This window comes from Cherax quadricarinatus, unplaced genomic scaffold, assembly GCF_038502225.1.
Source record: "Cherax quadricarinatus isolate ZL_2023a unplaced genomic scaffold, ASM3850222v1 Contig401, whole genome shotgun sequence".
Lineage (NCBI taxonomy): Eukaryota > Metazoa > Arthropoda > Malacostraca > Decapoda > Parastacidae > Cherax > Cherax quadricarinatus.
The window spans coordinates 97,501-115,061 of record NW_027195427.1 but is presented as its reverse complement, the minus strand read 5'-3'; the positions used below and the strand labels follow the sequence as shown (position 1 = coordinate 115,061).

The window sequence follows — 17,561 nt, the reverse complement described above, 5'->3', positions numbered from 1 at the left end:
AAAGGTCCCATCAGGAAAAGGATCTGAAGAATACAATAAATTATAGCCTGAGATGTGAGAAATAACAGCAGAGTGTAATTTTGGTTCCTGTAAGCAAACACCAACAGGGGCAAACTGGGAGAGTAACATCTGAAGCTCACCCCGATTACCCCTGAGGCCGCGTATATTCCACTGTAAAAAGGCCATGATTGGCAATGATAAAGATACTTGAAATCCGCAGGTAAGGGTTCCTACGGACTAGAAGGGTTAGAAAAGTCCACATGCGGAGGCAGTGGAAAATGTTCAAGCAGCGAAGGAACGGTGCGCTGTGAAGAAAGGAGTTGCGCAGATGGAGCAGAGGAGAGAGAAAGAGCGGAAGGTGGATCAGTGTCCATTGATGGTTTGGTCTCTGCAATATATTCAGAGATTGCTTCAAGTGTTTCGGAATTCAAAGATGTCGTATGGGAGACAATATTGGGAATGGTAGGGGGAGGATGAGTAAAGATTGGAACTGTATTGGACTGTACCAAGGTAGGGGGGGGCGAAAGGGTGGAGGGAACTGGAGAAGCGTGGCAGGGGACAGAAGAGACAGGAACCTGGGAGGTGGCAGAAGAGGAAGAAACTTGGGAGGGAACAGGGGAGGAAGGTACATTACGAGGAGGAGGGTGAACCTCTGCACTTGTAACTGAGCCAGTGAGAGGGGAAGAACTAGGGACAGAGACAGGGAGGGTAAAATGAGGAGGTGGAAGATGGGTAGGAGGTGTTACCGGACCTTTTTTTGACTTTTGAGAAGTAGAGGGACGATTGGGAAGAGGTGTCGTACGAGGTCTCGTCGATGCTGAGGCTTGTAAGAGAGAACTCGAAGAAGCGAGATTAGACTGAGGCGTTGAAGTAGGGACGTCTGAGCCGAGGACAGCAAAAGGATTAGATACAGGAGTGATTATGGGAGAGGTAACCACAGAGGTGGGTGTAGAAGATGGGATACCAGAAGTGGGGGGACGTTTTGAAACACGGGAATAAGAAACACGTGGGAGTCTCCCTTGGAGGCGGAGATGAGAAACTGCCATGGCATAAGGGAGACCTTCTGTCTCTTTGAGGTAACGGATTTCCCGCTCGTTTAAATAGACCTGACAACGGCGAGAGTACGAAGGGTGAGCCTCATGACAGTTAAGGCAAGAGGGAGATCGATTGCAAGACGTATTAGAATGGTCATCGGCACCACAGACTGGGCATTCGGCGATAGATCTGCAATATTTCGCTGGATGGCCAAATCGCCAGCAATTTCTACACTGTTGTGGTGTAGGGATCACCTTTCGAACTTGTAACCGATGTCCTGCTATATAAACGGAGGATGGGAGTTCTCGGCTGTCAAAAGTTAAACGAGCCACATTGCTAGGGTATCGTCTCCGCCCACGGGCAGGAAGAACGTAAGTGTCTACCTTGAGGATTGGGAGATCTTGGAGTTCCAGCTGTTCTAGAATGTCGGTGCCACATGTCTGGAAATTTTGTTGAACTATGGTATGGGGCAGAATAACGGTACCACTACAAGAATTGAGGGAATGATGTTTTTCAAGGGTGACAGGAACAGTATCTATATGGGAAAGACGAGAGAGCTCACGAGCCTGGGTAGCATTCTGTACGGTAATGATGCGCGTACCGCTCTTAAGAGCATGAAAAGAAATATCTTTACCAACATGGCGTAGGAGTGCCTTGCCAATACTATGGTCAGAAAGATAGGCAGTAGAGGAAGTTGGTCGTAAAGTGAAGAATTTAGTCCACTGTTCAGTCTGAAACTGAGCGTGGAAAGGTAGTGAAGGACGTGTCGATCGTTTCTGAGAAGAACGAGAAGGTGAAGGTGGAGAAGTATCATCAGCAGGTAATTGTCGTTGACGTTTAGGCGTGGGACCAGAGTTGGTCCGACGTGGAACGGGTCGGCGATTTGAAAATTGCCGCACCGTAGAGGGAGAGGCCGGAAGCATAGTCAGAGGAGAGCGAAGGTCTGATAAATCGAAGGAGTCAGTCGAGGCCTCAGTACCTGAAGCGGGTGAGGAAACAGCACCGGCAATAGGTACAGAGGCATGAGGAATGTCTGAAGAGTGGTCCAAAGACGAGGCGGGGTCAGAACGGGGTGCGGTATCAAGAAGGGGCCCGGGGGGACCAGGTTCATGGACTAGGGCTGCCATGGTTAGGTTACTTCTTTCTTTTTGTTTTTAAGAAAAAAAAAGAAAGAAGAAAAGAAAATAAAAATAAAAAAAAGAAAAAAAAAGGGGGGACCGGGGAGGGATAGTTCCTAGGAGGGATGAAAGGGCCAGAAATCTCCCTCCGCGCCCAAGAGGACTCGACACCGCTAGTAGCGCAGATGCAGCATGGAACCCGTGCCATACCCTACCCTTCATGCCAGTAAACCAGCAATCTGGGATAGCAACCTCACATCTGCCGAGCTACCTCGGTGGACAAAAGAGAGGGCGGCCGGATATCCGCCACAAAGCATACCTCCTTCAGCCACCACCCCCGGAATCCGAAAGGTGGCTTCCAGAGCTACACCCGTCGCCCAAAAGACACCCAAAGCTACTCCGGGATACCGGAGAGGGATCGGGACATCCCTAGGCAATCCAGATTCCACGGCAAACTACGCCACCGCCAAGAAACCTCAACGGAATGGGATGGACCCCGGTGTCCTTTCTCCTACCTAGGAACTAGCGCGCCTGTGGGAGAAATCCCAAAGGACAAAAAGAGGAAGGGCAAAAGGGAGGAGTGGGGAGGAGGAGGAGGAAAGGAAAAAGGGGAGGATGGGGAGGATGGGATAGGGGAGGGGAGATTGGGGGGTAATTAGGTTCGGTCTGAGGAAGAAGACCGATAGGTCTAATTCCTCAGACCAAGAGCCTCTTCACCACGCCAAGGAGCCCCCCTTGAAGAGGAGGATGTGGAAGAGTTGGTGGTGGAGGACCTACTTCTAAGATAAAGGAAATGTGTGCAAAGTGGCTTGAAGTGCAAACCTTTTTTTTTTTTTTTTTTTTTTTTTTTTTTTTTTTTTTTTTTTTTTTTTTTTTTTACACATGGTTTGACAAGGTTAAGGATCCCTAGCTTTATTGACAAGCTATTTACAGGTTAAGGATTCCTAACTTTATTGACAAGCTAAGAGCTGTTACCTACATCAGCTCATTTGAAAGCATTTTTATTGTTATGAGACATACAAGTAGGGAACAGGATGAAGTTGGAGCCATCTGTGGGCCAGCATTTTCATTTGATCAACTGACGTTATCTCGTTGACATCATTATGCTGAACGAATGTGTTCCATACTCGAGTCATCCTGGGTATGTATGATCTCAGATGGAGTGATGTTCTGGAGAAGGGTACAGCCAGAGTGAAGTTGCTGCTTTCTGCCCGTCTTGTGGCATAAAAGCTTGTTTCGCGCTGTCCTCGAAGTGAAAATCACCCTGACACAGCTACTGCAAGCCATGCTGGTGACTATTACACTGACAATGTTGTGAACCACTTTAGGAAAGTCATAAAGGAACGAGAGGTACAGGTATCTATGGACAGATATGTTGTGTGACAGAAGTCCAGTGACTCTGAAGCTGGTCCTAGTGGCATTAAAAGAACAAGGGAAGTAACCCCAGAAAAAGACTTGCTGCCTCAAGTGCTAATGGAATGGGATTCCCCTTCTAAACACTAACACCTCTCCCCTCCTCCCATCCCATCAATCATCACCAGATCTTCAATAAAGGTAAGTGTCATGTAACTGCATGTAATCTTCAGTTTGTGTGTATTAAAATTAATATTTCATGTGGTAAATTTTTTTTTTTCAATACTTTTGGGTGTCTTGCACGGATTAATTTGATTTCCATTATTTCTTATGGGGAAAATTAACTTGACTAACGATAATTTTGACTAACGATGAGCTCTCAGGAATGGATTAATATCGCTGGTTGAGGGTCCACTGTATTGGGCAATGGTATGGGTGTAAGCAAGGAAAAATTAGAATCTTGCAGAGGAATAGATTGTTGCGAGGGTCGTGAAAGAAGAGGTAGAAGGAGGTGCGTTGGTGTCCATCTGGGGTGTCATCTCCACAATATAGCTGTAGATAGCGTCTAACATCTCAGTTGTTAAGGAACCCGACGATGCCGTGATGTCAGAGACAGGAGAGATACTGCAAGTAAAGGTCGGAGTAACTATGGAGGCAACCAAAAAGGTCTGATGGGGGTGGGAAGTGTGAACCTGGAGAGATGCGTTGGCTGGGGTAGAAGGGTCCTGCAGTGTAACAGGAGAGGAAGGAAGTTGGAGGGTAACTATGGGGGAAGATGGGGGGTGGAACAGGGGAAGAGGGGACTACACGAGGGGGAGGTGAACCTCCACCTTCATGTGAGAGCTGGAAAGGGGGAGAAAACTAGGCTCTGAGGTAGAATATAGATTCTGTACAGGTGATGGACACAAAGAAAGTATAGGTCTGTGAGGCCTCATAGACTGAGAAGCCAGCAAGAGATGAAGAGTAGAAGTAGGAAGTGGTGAGGAGGTAGGAGTGTCAGGAAAAGACTGTGAAAGAATTAGAAACTGGGGTGACCCCGGAAGGCACAGATGCAGAGGGATTGGGAGGCTGGAGATGACCATCGAGGGTGAGATCTTCAGGCTACTCAAGTGTACGGGACACAGGGAAATTTTCCTTGAAGGTGGAGCTGAGAGACAGCCATAGTGTACGTAAGGCCCTTCCGCTCCTTAAGATAACAGATCTCTCATCATTACAATAGACCTGGCAATGGTGTGAAAAGGAAGGATGAGGTTCCTTGCGATTGAGACAAGAGGGGGGGAAGGGAAGACTACAAGATGTACTGGAATGATCTGCTGCACCACAAACCAGGCATTCTGCCGCAGATTTGCAGTGTTTAGTGGGGCGCCCAAAACACCAGCAATTATGACACTGTTGAGGAGTGGGAACTACTTGACAGATCTCTAGGCAATGGCTCTCCATATAGAGAGGACGGAAGTTCACAGCAGTCGAAGGTTAAACGAGCGATGTTACTAGGAAAGCACCACTGCCCACGAGCAGGCAGGATGTACGTATCAACCTTGAGGATAGGGAGGTTATGAAGAGCTAATTATTCTAAAATATCATTGCCACAAGACAAAAAAATCACTCTGTACAATGGTACACGGTAAGACCACAGTACCACTGCAAGAATTAAGAGTATCATGCTTACAAATGATGACTAGTGTGTTATCTATGGAAGGGACGTGGGAGAGAGCATGAGCTTGCTCTAAATTCTGTACTCTTACGACATGTGCACCACTTCGAAGAGCGTGGAAGGATATATTTTGGCCAACTTGCCGTAAAAGAGTTTTACCAATTCTGTGATCAGAAAGATAATCAGTTTGAGACATTGTTTGTAAAGAAAAGAATTTTGTCCATTGCATACTCGTTAGCCCAGTACAGAAAGGTAGTGAGTATCGCGTAGGTCATTTTTGAGTGATCATCGACAAACTGTCGTCAGTAGGCTGCCTTCGACATTTAGGAGTAGTACCGTGGGCAGTCAGTTCTGCATCTGGGGAAGCCAGATGCATTGTGAAAGGCATGCTAGAAGTAGTGGCATGAACAAAAATGAGTGATGCTGCAGCACCTGGAGCAGGCGACAGAGCTTCACAGGCAGAAGGTACAGGGGTATGAGAAAAGTCTTGAGAATTATCCAATAATGAAACCAGGTCAGAACAGGGTGTGGGATTAGAAAGAAGCCTGGGGGGAGAAAAGGCTTCACTGAATGAAGACTCCATAATAAAGGTGCTTTTTCCATGTTATCTCCTTTCTTGTTATTTTTAAGAAAAAAAGAAGGAAAGAAAGAGAGACAGTGGAGGGACAGTCACTAGGAGGTATGGAAGGGTCAGAAGTTCATTCCCTCATTCGAGTGGGCCTCGAGCCCACTGGTGGTGAAGATGCAGCGTCAAACCTGTGCCAGTTAACCAGCGCTCTGGGATAGCACCCTCACATCTACCGAGCCACCTCGGCAAACAAAAGAAAGGGCAGTTGGAAATTTGCCACAAAGCATACTTCCTTCGGCTGCCACCTCCCAGAACCGACAGGCAGCTTCTGGAGATACACCCATTATCTGACGGGCACCCCGCCCACTTCTCAGAAATTTGGGAAGGGAGCAGGACACCTTCAGACAATTCAGATTCCATGGCAAACCACACCACCCCCGAGGGATAGCACGGAGTGGGATGAACCCCAGCACACTTCCCCTACCTAGAAACTGTAATGCCTGAGGGGAGGACCCCAGAGACTACAAATGGGGCAGGGAAAGGGGAGGGTTGGGAAGGGGTAGGAAAGGGGAAAAAATGAGGGATGGGGAAGATAGGATAGGGAAGGGAGGATTGTGGGGTAATTAGGTTTGGACAGAGAAAGAACACCAAATGGTCCAATTCCTCAAACCAATAGCCTTTTCACCGCAACAAGGAGCCCCCTTTAAAGAGGTTGAAGTGTTAAAACACCATGAAACACATCTAATATAAACTAGTAAATAAACACTTAAACATTAAAAGCAATCAAATATTAGCATCAATAATTTTAAAATGTAAACTTTTTTCATTTTTGTTTATTAACACACTGGTTGTTTACCACCAAGGCAGGGTGGCTTGAAAAAAAAAACTTTCATTATTCACTCCATCACTGTCTTGCCAGAGGCATGCTTACACTACAGTTATGAAACTGCAACATTAACACCTCTCCTTCAAAGTGCAGGCACTGTACTTCCCATCTCCAGGACTCAAATCTGGCCTGCCAGTTACCCTGAATCCCTTCATAAATGTTACCTTGCTTGCACCCCAACAGCACATCAAGTCCTAAAAGCCATTTGTCTCCATTTACTACTATCTAACATGCTCATGCAAGCCTGTTATAAGTCTATGCTCCTCAGACACAAAACCTTCTTTACCCCACCACCCTACAACCTTTCCTAGGCTGACCCCTACCCTGCCTTCCCTCCACTACAGATTTATACAATCTCAAAGCTATTCTATTTCATTCCATCCTCTCTACATGTCTGAGCCATCTCAATAACCCCTCTTCAGCCCTCCTAATCACCAAACTAGGGATTCTCTGCATTATATTCACACCACACATTGCCCTCAGACATGACATCTCCATTTCCTACAGCCTTCTCCTTGTTGCAACATTCACCACCCATGCTTCACATCCATATAAGAGCATTGGTATAACTATACTCTCATACATTCCCCTCTTTGTTTCCATGGATAAAGTTCTTTGTCTCCACAAACTCAGTGCACAACTCACCTTTTTTCCCTCATCAATTCTATGATTCACCTCATCTTTCATAGAACCATATGCTAACACATCCACTCCCAAATATCTGAAAACATTCACCTCCTCCATATGCTCTCCCACCAATCTGATATCTAATCTTTCATTACCTAATTTTTTTATCCTCATCACCTTACTCTTTCCAGATTCACTTTTAATTTTCTTCTTTTACATAACCTACCAAACTCATCCACCAAGCTCTGCAACTTCTCTTCAGAATCACAAAACAGCACAGTGTCATCATCAAAGATCAACTGTGACAACTCCCACTTTGTGTTAGATTCTTTATCTTTGGACATGGGGGTCGTCCCACAGTTACTAAAAACAACAGACATAGCCCCACTCCACAAAGGGGAAAGTAAAGCAACAGCAAAGAACTACAGACCAATAGCACTAACATCCCATATCATAAAAATCTTTGAAAGGGTCCTAAGAAGCAAGATCACCACCCATCTAGAAACCCATAAATTACACAACCCAGGGCAACATGGGCTTAGAACAGGTCTGTCTCAACTATTGGATCACTACGACAAGGTCCTAGATGCACTAGAAGACAAAAAGAATGCAGATGTAATATATACAGACTTTGCAAAAGCCTTCAACAAGCGAGACCATGGCGTAATAGCGCACAAAATGCGTGCTAAAGGAATAACGGGAAAAGTCGGTCGATGGATCTATAATTTCCTCACTAACAGAATACAGAGAGTAGTAGTCAACAGAGTAAAGTCCGAGGCAGCTACGGTGAAAAGCTCTGTTCCACAAGGCACAGTACTTGCTCCCATCTTGTTCCTCATCCTCATATCTGACATAGACAAGGATGTCAGCCATAGCACCGTCTCTTCCTTTGCAGATGACACCTGAATCTGCATGACAGTGTCTTCCATTGCAGACACTGCAAGGCCCCAGGCGGACATCAACCAAATCTTTCAGTGGGCTGCAGAAAACAATATGAAGTTTAAGATGAGAAATTTCAATTACTCAGATATGGCAAACACAAAGAAATTAAATCGTCATCAGAGTACAAAACAAATTCTGGCCACAAAATAGAGCGAAACACCAACGTCAAAGGCCTGGGAGTGATCATGTCGGAGGATCTCACCTTCAAGGACCATAACATTGTATCAGTCGCATCTGCTAGAAAAATGACAGGATGGATAATGAGAACCTTCAAAACTAGGGATGCCAAGCCCATGATGACACTCTTCAGGTCACTTGTTCTATCTAGGCTGGAATATTGCTGCACACTAAGAGCACCTTTCAAGGCAGGTGAAATTGCTGACCTAGAAAATGTACAGAGAACCTTCACGGCATGCATAACGGAGATAAAACACCTCAATTACTGGGAGCGCTTGAGGTTCCTGAACCTGTATTCCCTGGAACGCAGGCGGGAGAGATACATGATTATATACACCTGGAAAATTCTAGAGGGACTAGTACCGAACTTGCACACGAAAATCACTCACTACGAAAGCAAAAGACTTGGCAGACGATGCAACATCCCCCCAATGAAAAGCAGGGGTGCCACTAGCACGTTAAGAGACCATACAATAAGTGTCAGGGGCCCAAGACTGTTCAACTGCCTCCCAGCATACATAAGGGGGATTACCAACAGACCCCTGGCAGTCTTCAAGCTGGCACTGGACAAGCACCTAAAGTCAGTTCCTGACCAGCCGGGCTGTGGCTCGTACGTTGGTTTGCGTGCAGCCAATAGTAACAGCCTGGTTGATCAGGCTATGATCCACCAGGAGGCCTGGTCACAGACCGGGCCGTGGGGGCGTTGACCTCCGGAACTCTCTCCAGGTAAACTCCAGGTAAACACCTCTTGCCAAGACCTTCACATTTACTTCTCTTACAACTCCATCTATAAATTTATTGAACCACCATGATGACATCACATTCCAGTGTAAGGCTTACTTTTACTGAGTTTAATTGTTTTAAGGATTACAGGTTGGCTTATGATTACAGGTAATGAGGATTCTAGCATTTTAATATATTTTGAACCTATTCAATATATTTAATAGTTGTGAGGATTACAGATAATGAAAATATGAATAAACCATTTTCCATGTTTGTGGCAATGAGAATATGTATAAATTTATTATATTTAGCTGTTGTTAGGGTATGTTAGGGAGAGTTTTCTTTTTTACAGGACTTCTGAAGATGCTGGCAGAGAAAAGTGACTCTGGAGACTTATGGCTGGGAGTTCCAGACTTTGGGTTCTTTTATGAACATTGAGATTATACAGACAGTAACCTGGACACATGGTATGTCATAGAGATTTTTGTGTCTAGTATTATATACTCACCTAATTGTGGTTGCAAGGGTCGAGACTCAGCTTCTGGCCTGGCCTCTTCACTGCTACTAGGTCCTCTCTCTCCCTGCTCCATGAGCTTTATTATACCTCATCTTAAAGAATAAACTATGTATGGTTCCTGCCTCCACTACCTCACTTGCTAGGCTATTCCACTTCCTGACTACTCTATGACTGAAGAAATACTTCCTATTATTATTATAATTAAAAAGAAGCACTAAGCCACAAGGGCTATAAAGCAGTGCAGGGTAGGGAAGGAAGCAAGGGTACTGGGCGGCAGAAGGGGGGAGGGATGATCAGTAGGCTACAGAAAACAGCGGGGAAGGGGATAGTGCGGGGGTAGAGGGTAGCAAGAGATTGAGGTAGAAAGGGCTGAAGGTAGCAGAGTTTGCGAAGTAAGTCAGTTGTTGTCAAAAAGTCAGTGAGAGAGTCCGGATGAAAGGTGGGTCCATCAGCAAGAAGGGAAGGTAAAGAGAGAGCAGCGAAGCGAAGACGACGATGGTGGTAAATTTTGCGTGCTCGTTGATAAAGTGGGCAGTCTAACAGAATGTGGCTGACTGATAATGAAGCCTGACAATTCTCACAGAGAGGAGCAGGGCGCCTTTCCATGAGATATCCATGAGTAAGACGAGTATGGCCAATGCGAAGACGGGAGAGAGTAGTCTCCCAACCTCGACACTGGAGACAAGAAGATGGCCAGTAACCTATACTCGGTTTAATAGATTGAAGTTTGTTGCCGAGCATAGTAGACCAACGTTGTTGCCAACGGGTGTGAAGGTGGGTAGCTATTGCAGCAAAATAGTCTGTAAATGGAATACCTCTATATGAAACTGGTAGGTCATGTACTGCTGACCGCGCAGCAGAGTCTGCCTGTTCATTGCCCTGTACGTCAACATGATCAGGGACCCAACAAAAAACAATATCTTTATGCTTGGTAAAGATGCGGCGTAGCCAAAGTTGGATACGGAGGACTAAGGGGTGAGGTGTATCAAATTTCTGTATAGCCTGTAAAGCACTAAGGGAGTCTGAGACAACAACAAATGATGACACAGGCATAGATGCAATGCAGATAAGTGCTGCAAGAATGGCATACAATTCAGCAGTAAAAATACTAGCCCAAGAAATTAAAAGCCCTTGTATGACGCTGTCCGGAAACACTGCTGTGAATCCTACGCCATCAGAAGACTTAGAGCCATCTGTGTACACTGCAATGGCATGAGAATGAGAGTGGAAAGCGACCATAGACAGTTGGGCTTTCGAGCAAGGGAGAGAGAAAGAACAGATTCGACCAGTTGGAACTTCCCAGGGGGGTAGGGAAAAGTGAAATGCTACATGAACATAGAAAGGTGGTAATTGAAGAGAAGACAAGAGCGAATGTAGGCAAAGAGAGAAGGGATGGAGTAAACAGGGGCGGCGAACAAACAATGTCTACTAATATCAGTGACAATTCTATAAATGGAAGGATTGCGGAGATCATGAGAGTGTACATAGTAGCGAAGGCAATGGGCATCACGGCGATCGAGTAAGGATGGAACGTTCACTTCTGCATAGAGGCTCTCAACAGGGGAAGAGCGAAAAGCACAAAGACATAAACGCAATCCCTGGTGATGAATGGGGTTAAGGCTAGCGAGAGTAGTAGGAGAGGCCACAGAATAGATCTGGTCACCATAATCAAGTTTTGATAAAATGAGGGTGGAATGAAGGTGAAAGAGAGTTCAACGATCAGCTCCCCATGAAAGATGAGCAAGGGTTTTAAGAAGGTTCAGCCAGCTGTGACAAGTTGCCTTCAGAGAGGTAATGTGAGGTTTCCAGGATAACCTACGGTCAAAGAGGAGGCCCAGAAACCTAACTGTATCACGTTCAGGGATACGGGAGCCACAGAGGTACAAAGGATGATCGGAGATGACAGAGCGTCTAGTGAAAGTAATTTGGTGCGTTTTGGTACTGGAAAATTTAAACCCATGTGTGGTGGCCCAATTGGAAACATGGTTGACCGCATGCTGGAGAGAAACTGTAATGAGGTGACAGTCAGCGCCTGCACAGGCAATAGCGAAGTCATCAACATAGACTGATGACCAAATATTTGATGGAAGACTATAGGCCAAATCATTTATAGCAAGGAGAAAAAGTGTTGTGCTCAGAACACATCCCTGTGGGACACCTTCAGCTTGGATAAAGTCCGGAACACGGAAATGTCTGTCAGTTAAAAAGTTCTTAAGGAAGGATGGTAGATTGCCTCGGAGGCCTAAGGAGTTGGCTTGGGCCAAAATATTATACCTCCAAGTTGTGTCATATGCCTTCTCAAGGTCAAAAAATATGGCAATAACTGAGCGGTTATTTGCAAAGGCATTACGAGCATACGTATCCAAGCGTAGTAAGGGGTCTATGGTAGAACATCCCTTATGAAAGCCATATTGATGAGTGGAGAGACTGTTGTGTCTCTAAATACCACACTAAACGTCTAATTACCATGCGTTCGATCACTTTGCAAACTGCACTGGTAAGAGCAATGGGACGATGGTGGGAGGCTTCATGTCGCGTAGTACCCAGTTTGCGGAAAGGGAGAACAATGGCAGATTTCCACAGCTGTGGAAGAACTCCTTGTGACCAAATAAGGTTGAAAAGGCATAATAGGAATGCAAGGGCTGACTGATGTAAATGTTGTAGCATACGAATATGAATGTCGTCGGGCCCAGCTGCCGATGATCGGCAAGCTGAGAGTGTTGCTTCCAGTTCATGAAGTGTAAAAGGCACATTATACTGTTCTTCTCTGAGAGAAGAAAAGTCCAAGGGTGCTAACTCTCTGTCAGACTTTCAGGAAAGAAACAAGGGGCATAGATGGAGCCCCTGAGAAATACGGACCAGATGATTGCCAATTTCATTGGCAACATATAGTGGGTTTGCTATATCAACACCGGCAACCCGCAGAACAGGAGCCGGGTCAGGAGAATATTAACCACTCAGTTTTCGTACTTTTTTCCAGACTGCACTCATAGAGGAAGCAGAGGTGATGGTGGAGACATAATCTCGCCAGCAAGTGCATTTAGCGAGCAATTGCATGCTTCTGCTTAGAATCAAGTAGTCTCTCTGTGGATCTATTGTACCTGTACCTGCCCCACGCAGCGCGTTTCAAACGTACTGCACAAGCACAAGCAGGAGACCACCAAGGCACACATTTCTGAAAATGCCTGCCCAAAGTTTGGGGTATAGAATGTGAAGCTGCGGTTAAAACGGAGGACGAGAAGAGGTGTAAAAGCTCATCAATGGAGGACGAAGAAGGAACCTCACTGAAAACAGTTAGTTGTGAGTAAAGGTTCTAATTTGCCTGATCAAATTGCCAGCATGGGTTACTAAGAGGTGGTCAATGTGAAGGGGAAGTAAGAATGATTGGGAAATGATCGCTGTCATGTAAATCCGGGAGAACAGACCAGGTGAAGTCTAATGCGGAGGAGGAAGAGCAGACTGAAAGATCGATACAAGAGATGGAGGGTGGAGGGAACTGGAGAAGTGAGGGAGGGGACAGAAGAGGCAGAAACCTGGGAGGTGGCAGAAGAGGAAGAAATTTGGGAGGGGACAGGGGAGGAAGGCACAGTATGAGGAGGAGGATGAACCTCCACACTTGTAACAGAGCCAGTGAAAGGGGAAGACCCAAGTACAGAGACTGGAAAGGTAAAATGTGAAGGTGGATGAAGGGAAGGAGGGGTTAAAGGGGGTTTTCTGGACTTCTGAGAAGTAGACGGATGATTGAGAGGTGTCATACGAGGTCTTGTCGATACCAGGGTTTGTGAGGGAGAACACGAAGTGAGGACAGACTGAGGTCCCATCGATATGTGAAAGAAGAGAAAGATCATGAGCTTGGGTAGAATTCTGGACTGTGATGATGCGCGTTCCACTCTTAAGAGCATGAAAGGAAATATCTCTACCAACGTGGCATAGGAGTGCTTTGCCAATACAGTGGTCCCCCAATAATCGTCCGGCCCGAAAGTCGTCCATTTCGGAAATAGTCCTGTTTTTTCGACAAAATATTGGCTAGCAAATGGTCCGGTAACTCGCTAATAGTCCTAATAGTCCTTTGTCCCGGACGCGTACTCACGCTCTGAGCCGCCTCGGCCTTTCCTTCCCAGCCAGTGTGCCATTGTTTACCAGTGAGTGACGGTCCCCTCACATGCTCCTACGAAATATTTCATAATATTCCATTTGCAAGTCCCAAATGAGTGGATAGAGTTATCAGAGCTTATTTCTTGGGTAGCATTGAGGACTGGGTTGGGAAAATGTTTCGTTAGTGGGATGAATTGTAAAGGACCTGCCGAGCATGGGCCAACAGGCCTGCTGCAGTGATCCTCCTTTCTTATGTTCATCAACCACTATCACAACTGCTTCCACTCTACCACCACCATCTTTGTATTTTTCTACAAACTTTTTCATAAATTGTGTGTTTCTCACATTCTTTACCAAAGGGCTGGCACTAAAAGCTTTCTTTGGTGGTAGTGATGGTGGTAGAAGGTAGTAGTGATGGTGGTAGAAGGTAGTAGCGATGGTGGTAGAAGATAGTAGTGATGGTGGTAGAAGTAGTAGTGATGGTGGTAACAGTTGTAATAGTGAACATTAAAATGGTATAAATACCGACAGGTTGTTAGATAAGACACATATGCAACAGTTAGGTATCTTTATTTCGAAACGTTTTGCCTACACAGTAGGCTTCTTCAGTCGAGTACAGAAAAGTTGATAGAAGCAGAAGATACTTGAAGACGATGTAATCAGTCCATCACCCTTAAAGTTTTGAGGTGGTCAGTCCCTCAGTCTGGAGAAGAGCATTGTTCCATAGAATGAAACAATATTGTTTCATTCTACGGAACAATGCTCTTCTCCAGACTGAGGGACTGACCACCTGTTGCATATGTGTCTTACCTAACAGTTGTAATAGTGGTAGAAGGTCGTAGTGATGGTGGTAGTGGGTTCCTTCTTTAGTGATTCAGTGATTCTACCAACTCCTCCAATGCTGTTGGAGTTATATAGGGCTACAAAAACCACCGCCGACTCAGCTGCTGCTTCACCACCATTATGGACGGCTTACACTCAGTGGCCCTTATATACCCAACAACAACACAACACAACACCTCTCGTGACATACGTAATGACTTACTTTATTCATTCTAGAGTATATTCCATGTTTCTATGTTATTAATATTGTTTATTATGTCATATTAGTTGAATTGTGATAGATAAATAAGCCATAGAGTTGATATTAGTGTCATATTCTCCAACAATAAACTTGCCATCCCTCCCTCACACAAACAAATAGCCAATAAGAACATAACAATGGAAGAACACTGCAGGTCTACTGGCCCATACAAGGCAGGTCCTTATCAAAATGACCTCCACCCAAAGCTACCCAAGAATTTACTCCCGTACCCAATGACACAAATCAAACTCAGCTCCTCCAACTCGTATATTTGTCCAATCTCTTCTTAAAGCTACCCAAGGTCCTAGCCTCAATCACCCTACTGGTAAGTGTGATGTTAAATAAGAACTTAAGAAAGTAGGAACACTGCAACAGGCCTGCTGGCCCATACTAGGCCGGTCCTTCACAAATCCAACCCACTAATAGAACAAATGTTACCCAAGCAATAAGCTCAGGTGCAAGTCCGACTCAAATCCAACCCCTTTCACTCGTGTATTTATCCAACCTAAATTTGAAACTACCCAAGCCATAGCTTTTAGAACACTGGACAGGAGGAGCACTGCAATAAGCCTGTTGGCCCATATTAGGCCAGTCCTTCACAAATCCAACCCACTAATAGAACAAATGCTACCCAAGCAATAAGCTCAGGTGCAAGTCCGACTGAAATCCAACCCCTCTCACTCGTGTATTTATCCAACCTAAATTTGAAACTACCCAATGTTTTAGCTTCTATCACCCTACTAGGTAGACCGTTCCAATCATCAACTACCCCTATTACCAATGTTCATTTATACATTTTATTAGTGCCCTAGAGTCCTTATGGAGGGGGATTCCCCTTCCAAATAACCTCTCTTCCCTCTCTCCTCCTCCCTGTCTTCCATTCATCAACAACAGCCTTCAATAAAGGTAACTGTCATGTTGAATGTTCCTTCTTTTGTGCATGTAAATCTATCTTTTAGGTAAAAAAAAAACTTTTGTTGATACTTCTGGGTGTCTGGAACGAATTAATTGGATTTACATTATTTCTTATGGGGAAAATTGATTCAAAAATCGTCCATTTCGATAATAGTCCCACTTCCAGGAACGGATTATGGACGATTATTGAGGGACCACTGTACTATGGTCGGAAAGATAGGCAGTAGAAGAAGTCGGTCTTAAAGAATTTAGTCCATTGTGTGGTCCGAAACTGAGTGTGGAGAGGGAGTGCATGACGTGTCGGTCTTTTCCGAGTAGAATGGGAAGGTAACGAAGTAACATCATCAGGAGATTGTCGTTGGCATTTAGAAGTGGGACCAGAGTTGGTCCGACGTGGGACGGGCTGGCAATTTGAAAATTGCCACACCGTAGAGGGAGAGGCCTGGTGGTTAACGCTCTCGCTTCACATGGCGAGGGCCTGGGTTCGATTCCCAGCCAGAGTAGAAACATTGGACGTGTTTCTTTCCACCTGTTGTCTATGTTCCCCATCAGTAAAATGGGTACCTGGGTGTTAGTCGACTGGTGTGGGTCGCATCCTGGGACACTGACCTAAGGAGGCCTGGTCACAGACCGGGCCGCGGGGGCGTTGACCCCCGGAATTCTCTCCAGATTCTCTCTCTCTCCAGATAAAGGAGAGCGGATGTCAGACAAATCGAAGGAGTCAGTTGAGACCCCGACACCTGAAGCAGATGATGAAACAGCACCAGGAAGATGTACAGGGGCCTTAGGAGTGTCCAAAGAGTGGCCAAAAGACGAGGCAAGGTCAGAACAGGGTGCGGTAACAATAAGGGGCCCGGGGGTAGCGGGGTCATGGATTTGGGACTCCATGGTTAGGTTACTTCTTTCTTTTTGTTTTTAAGAAAAAAAAGAAAGAAGAAAATAAAAAAAGAGAATAAAAAGAGGGGGGACTGGGGAGGGATAGTTCCTAGGAGGAATGAAAGAGCCAGAAATCTCCCTCCATGCTCAAGAGGACCTCAGCACCGCAAGTAGCGCAGATGTAGCATGGAACCCGTGCCATACCCTACCCTTCATGCCAGAAAACCAGCAATCCGGGATAGCAACCTCACATCTGCCGAGCTACCTCGGTCGACAAAAGAGAGGGCGGCCGGATATCCGCCACAAAGCATATCTCCTTCGACCACCACCCCCGGAATCCGAAAGGTGGCTTCCAGAGATACACCCATCGCCCGAAAGACACCCAAAGCCACCCTCCGGGATACTGGAGACGGATCGGGACATCCCCAGGCAATCCAGATTCCATGGCAAACTACGCCACCGCCAAGAACCTCAACGGAATGGGATGGACCTCGGTACCCTTTCCCCTACCTAGGAACTAGCACGCCTGTGGGAAAAATCCCGAAGGCCAAAAAGAGGAAGAGCAAAAGGGAGAGGTGGGGAGGAGGAAAGGGAAGGATGGGATAGGGAAGAGGGGATTGGAGGGTAATTAGGTTCGGTCTGAGGAAGGAGACCGACAGGTCTAATTCCTCAGACCAAGAGCCTCTTCACCATGCCAAGGAGCCCCCCTTGAAGAGGACAAAAAAAAAATATATATAAGATTTACTGTTATTCCTTATTGCAATAATTGTATAAATAATGTCAACCCATTTACGACTGCATAATGGAATGGACAGTGACGTTATTTGTTTACTCTGAAACAGCCAAACAAAGGACCATTTCCCCTAGGTTGAGCTCTATTTCAAGGTACTTCTTATCGTGAAAGCAATTAAAATCATATCTATTTCAGTAACATATCTTCCATTCTATCAAATGAGACCAAAAAAACGAGAATACAACCATAAAATCCATT

General features: G+C 45.6%; 1 protein-coding gene across 1 annotated transcript in view; it reads right to left on the bottom strand.

The window, feature by feature from the left end:
* Window positions 1-219: 219 nt before the first annotated feature.
* LOC128697886 (zinc finger protein 594) overlaps window positions 220-17,561 on the bottom strand; it is a 108,767-nt gene continuing 91,425 nt past the window's right edge. Inside the window, exon 3 of the mRNA XM_070080401.1 lies at window positions 220-2,180. Coding sequence (XP_069936502.1) covers window positions 231-2,180 — 1,950 coding nt within the window. The 3' untranslated portion in view covers window positions 220-230. The remainder of the gene's footprint in view (window positions 2,181-17,561) is intronic.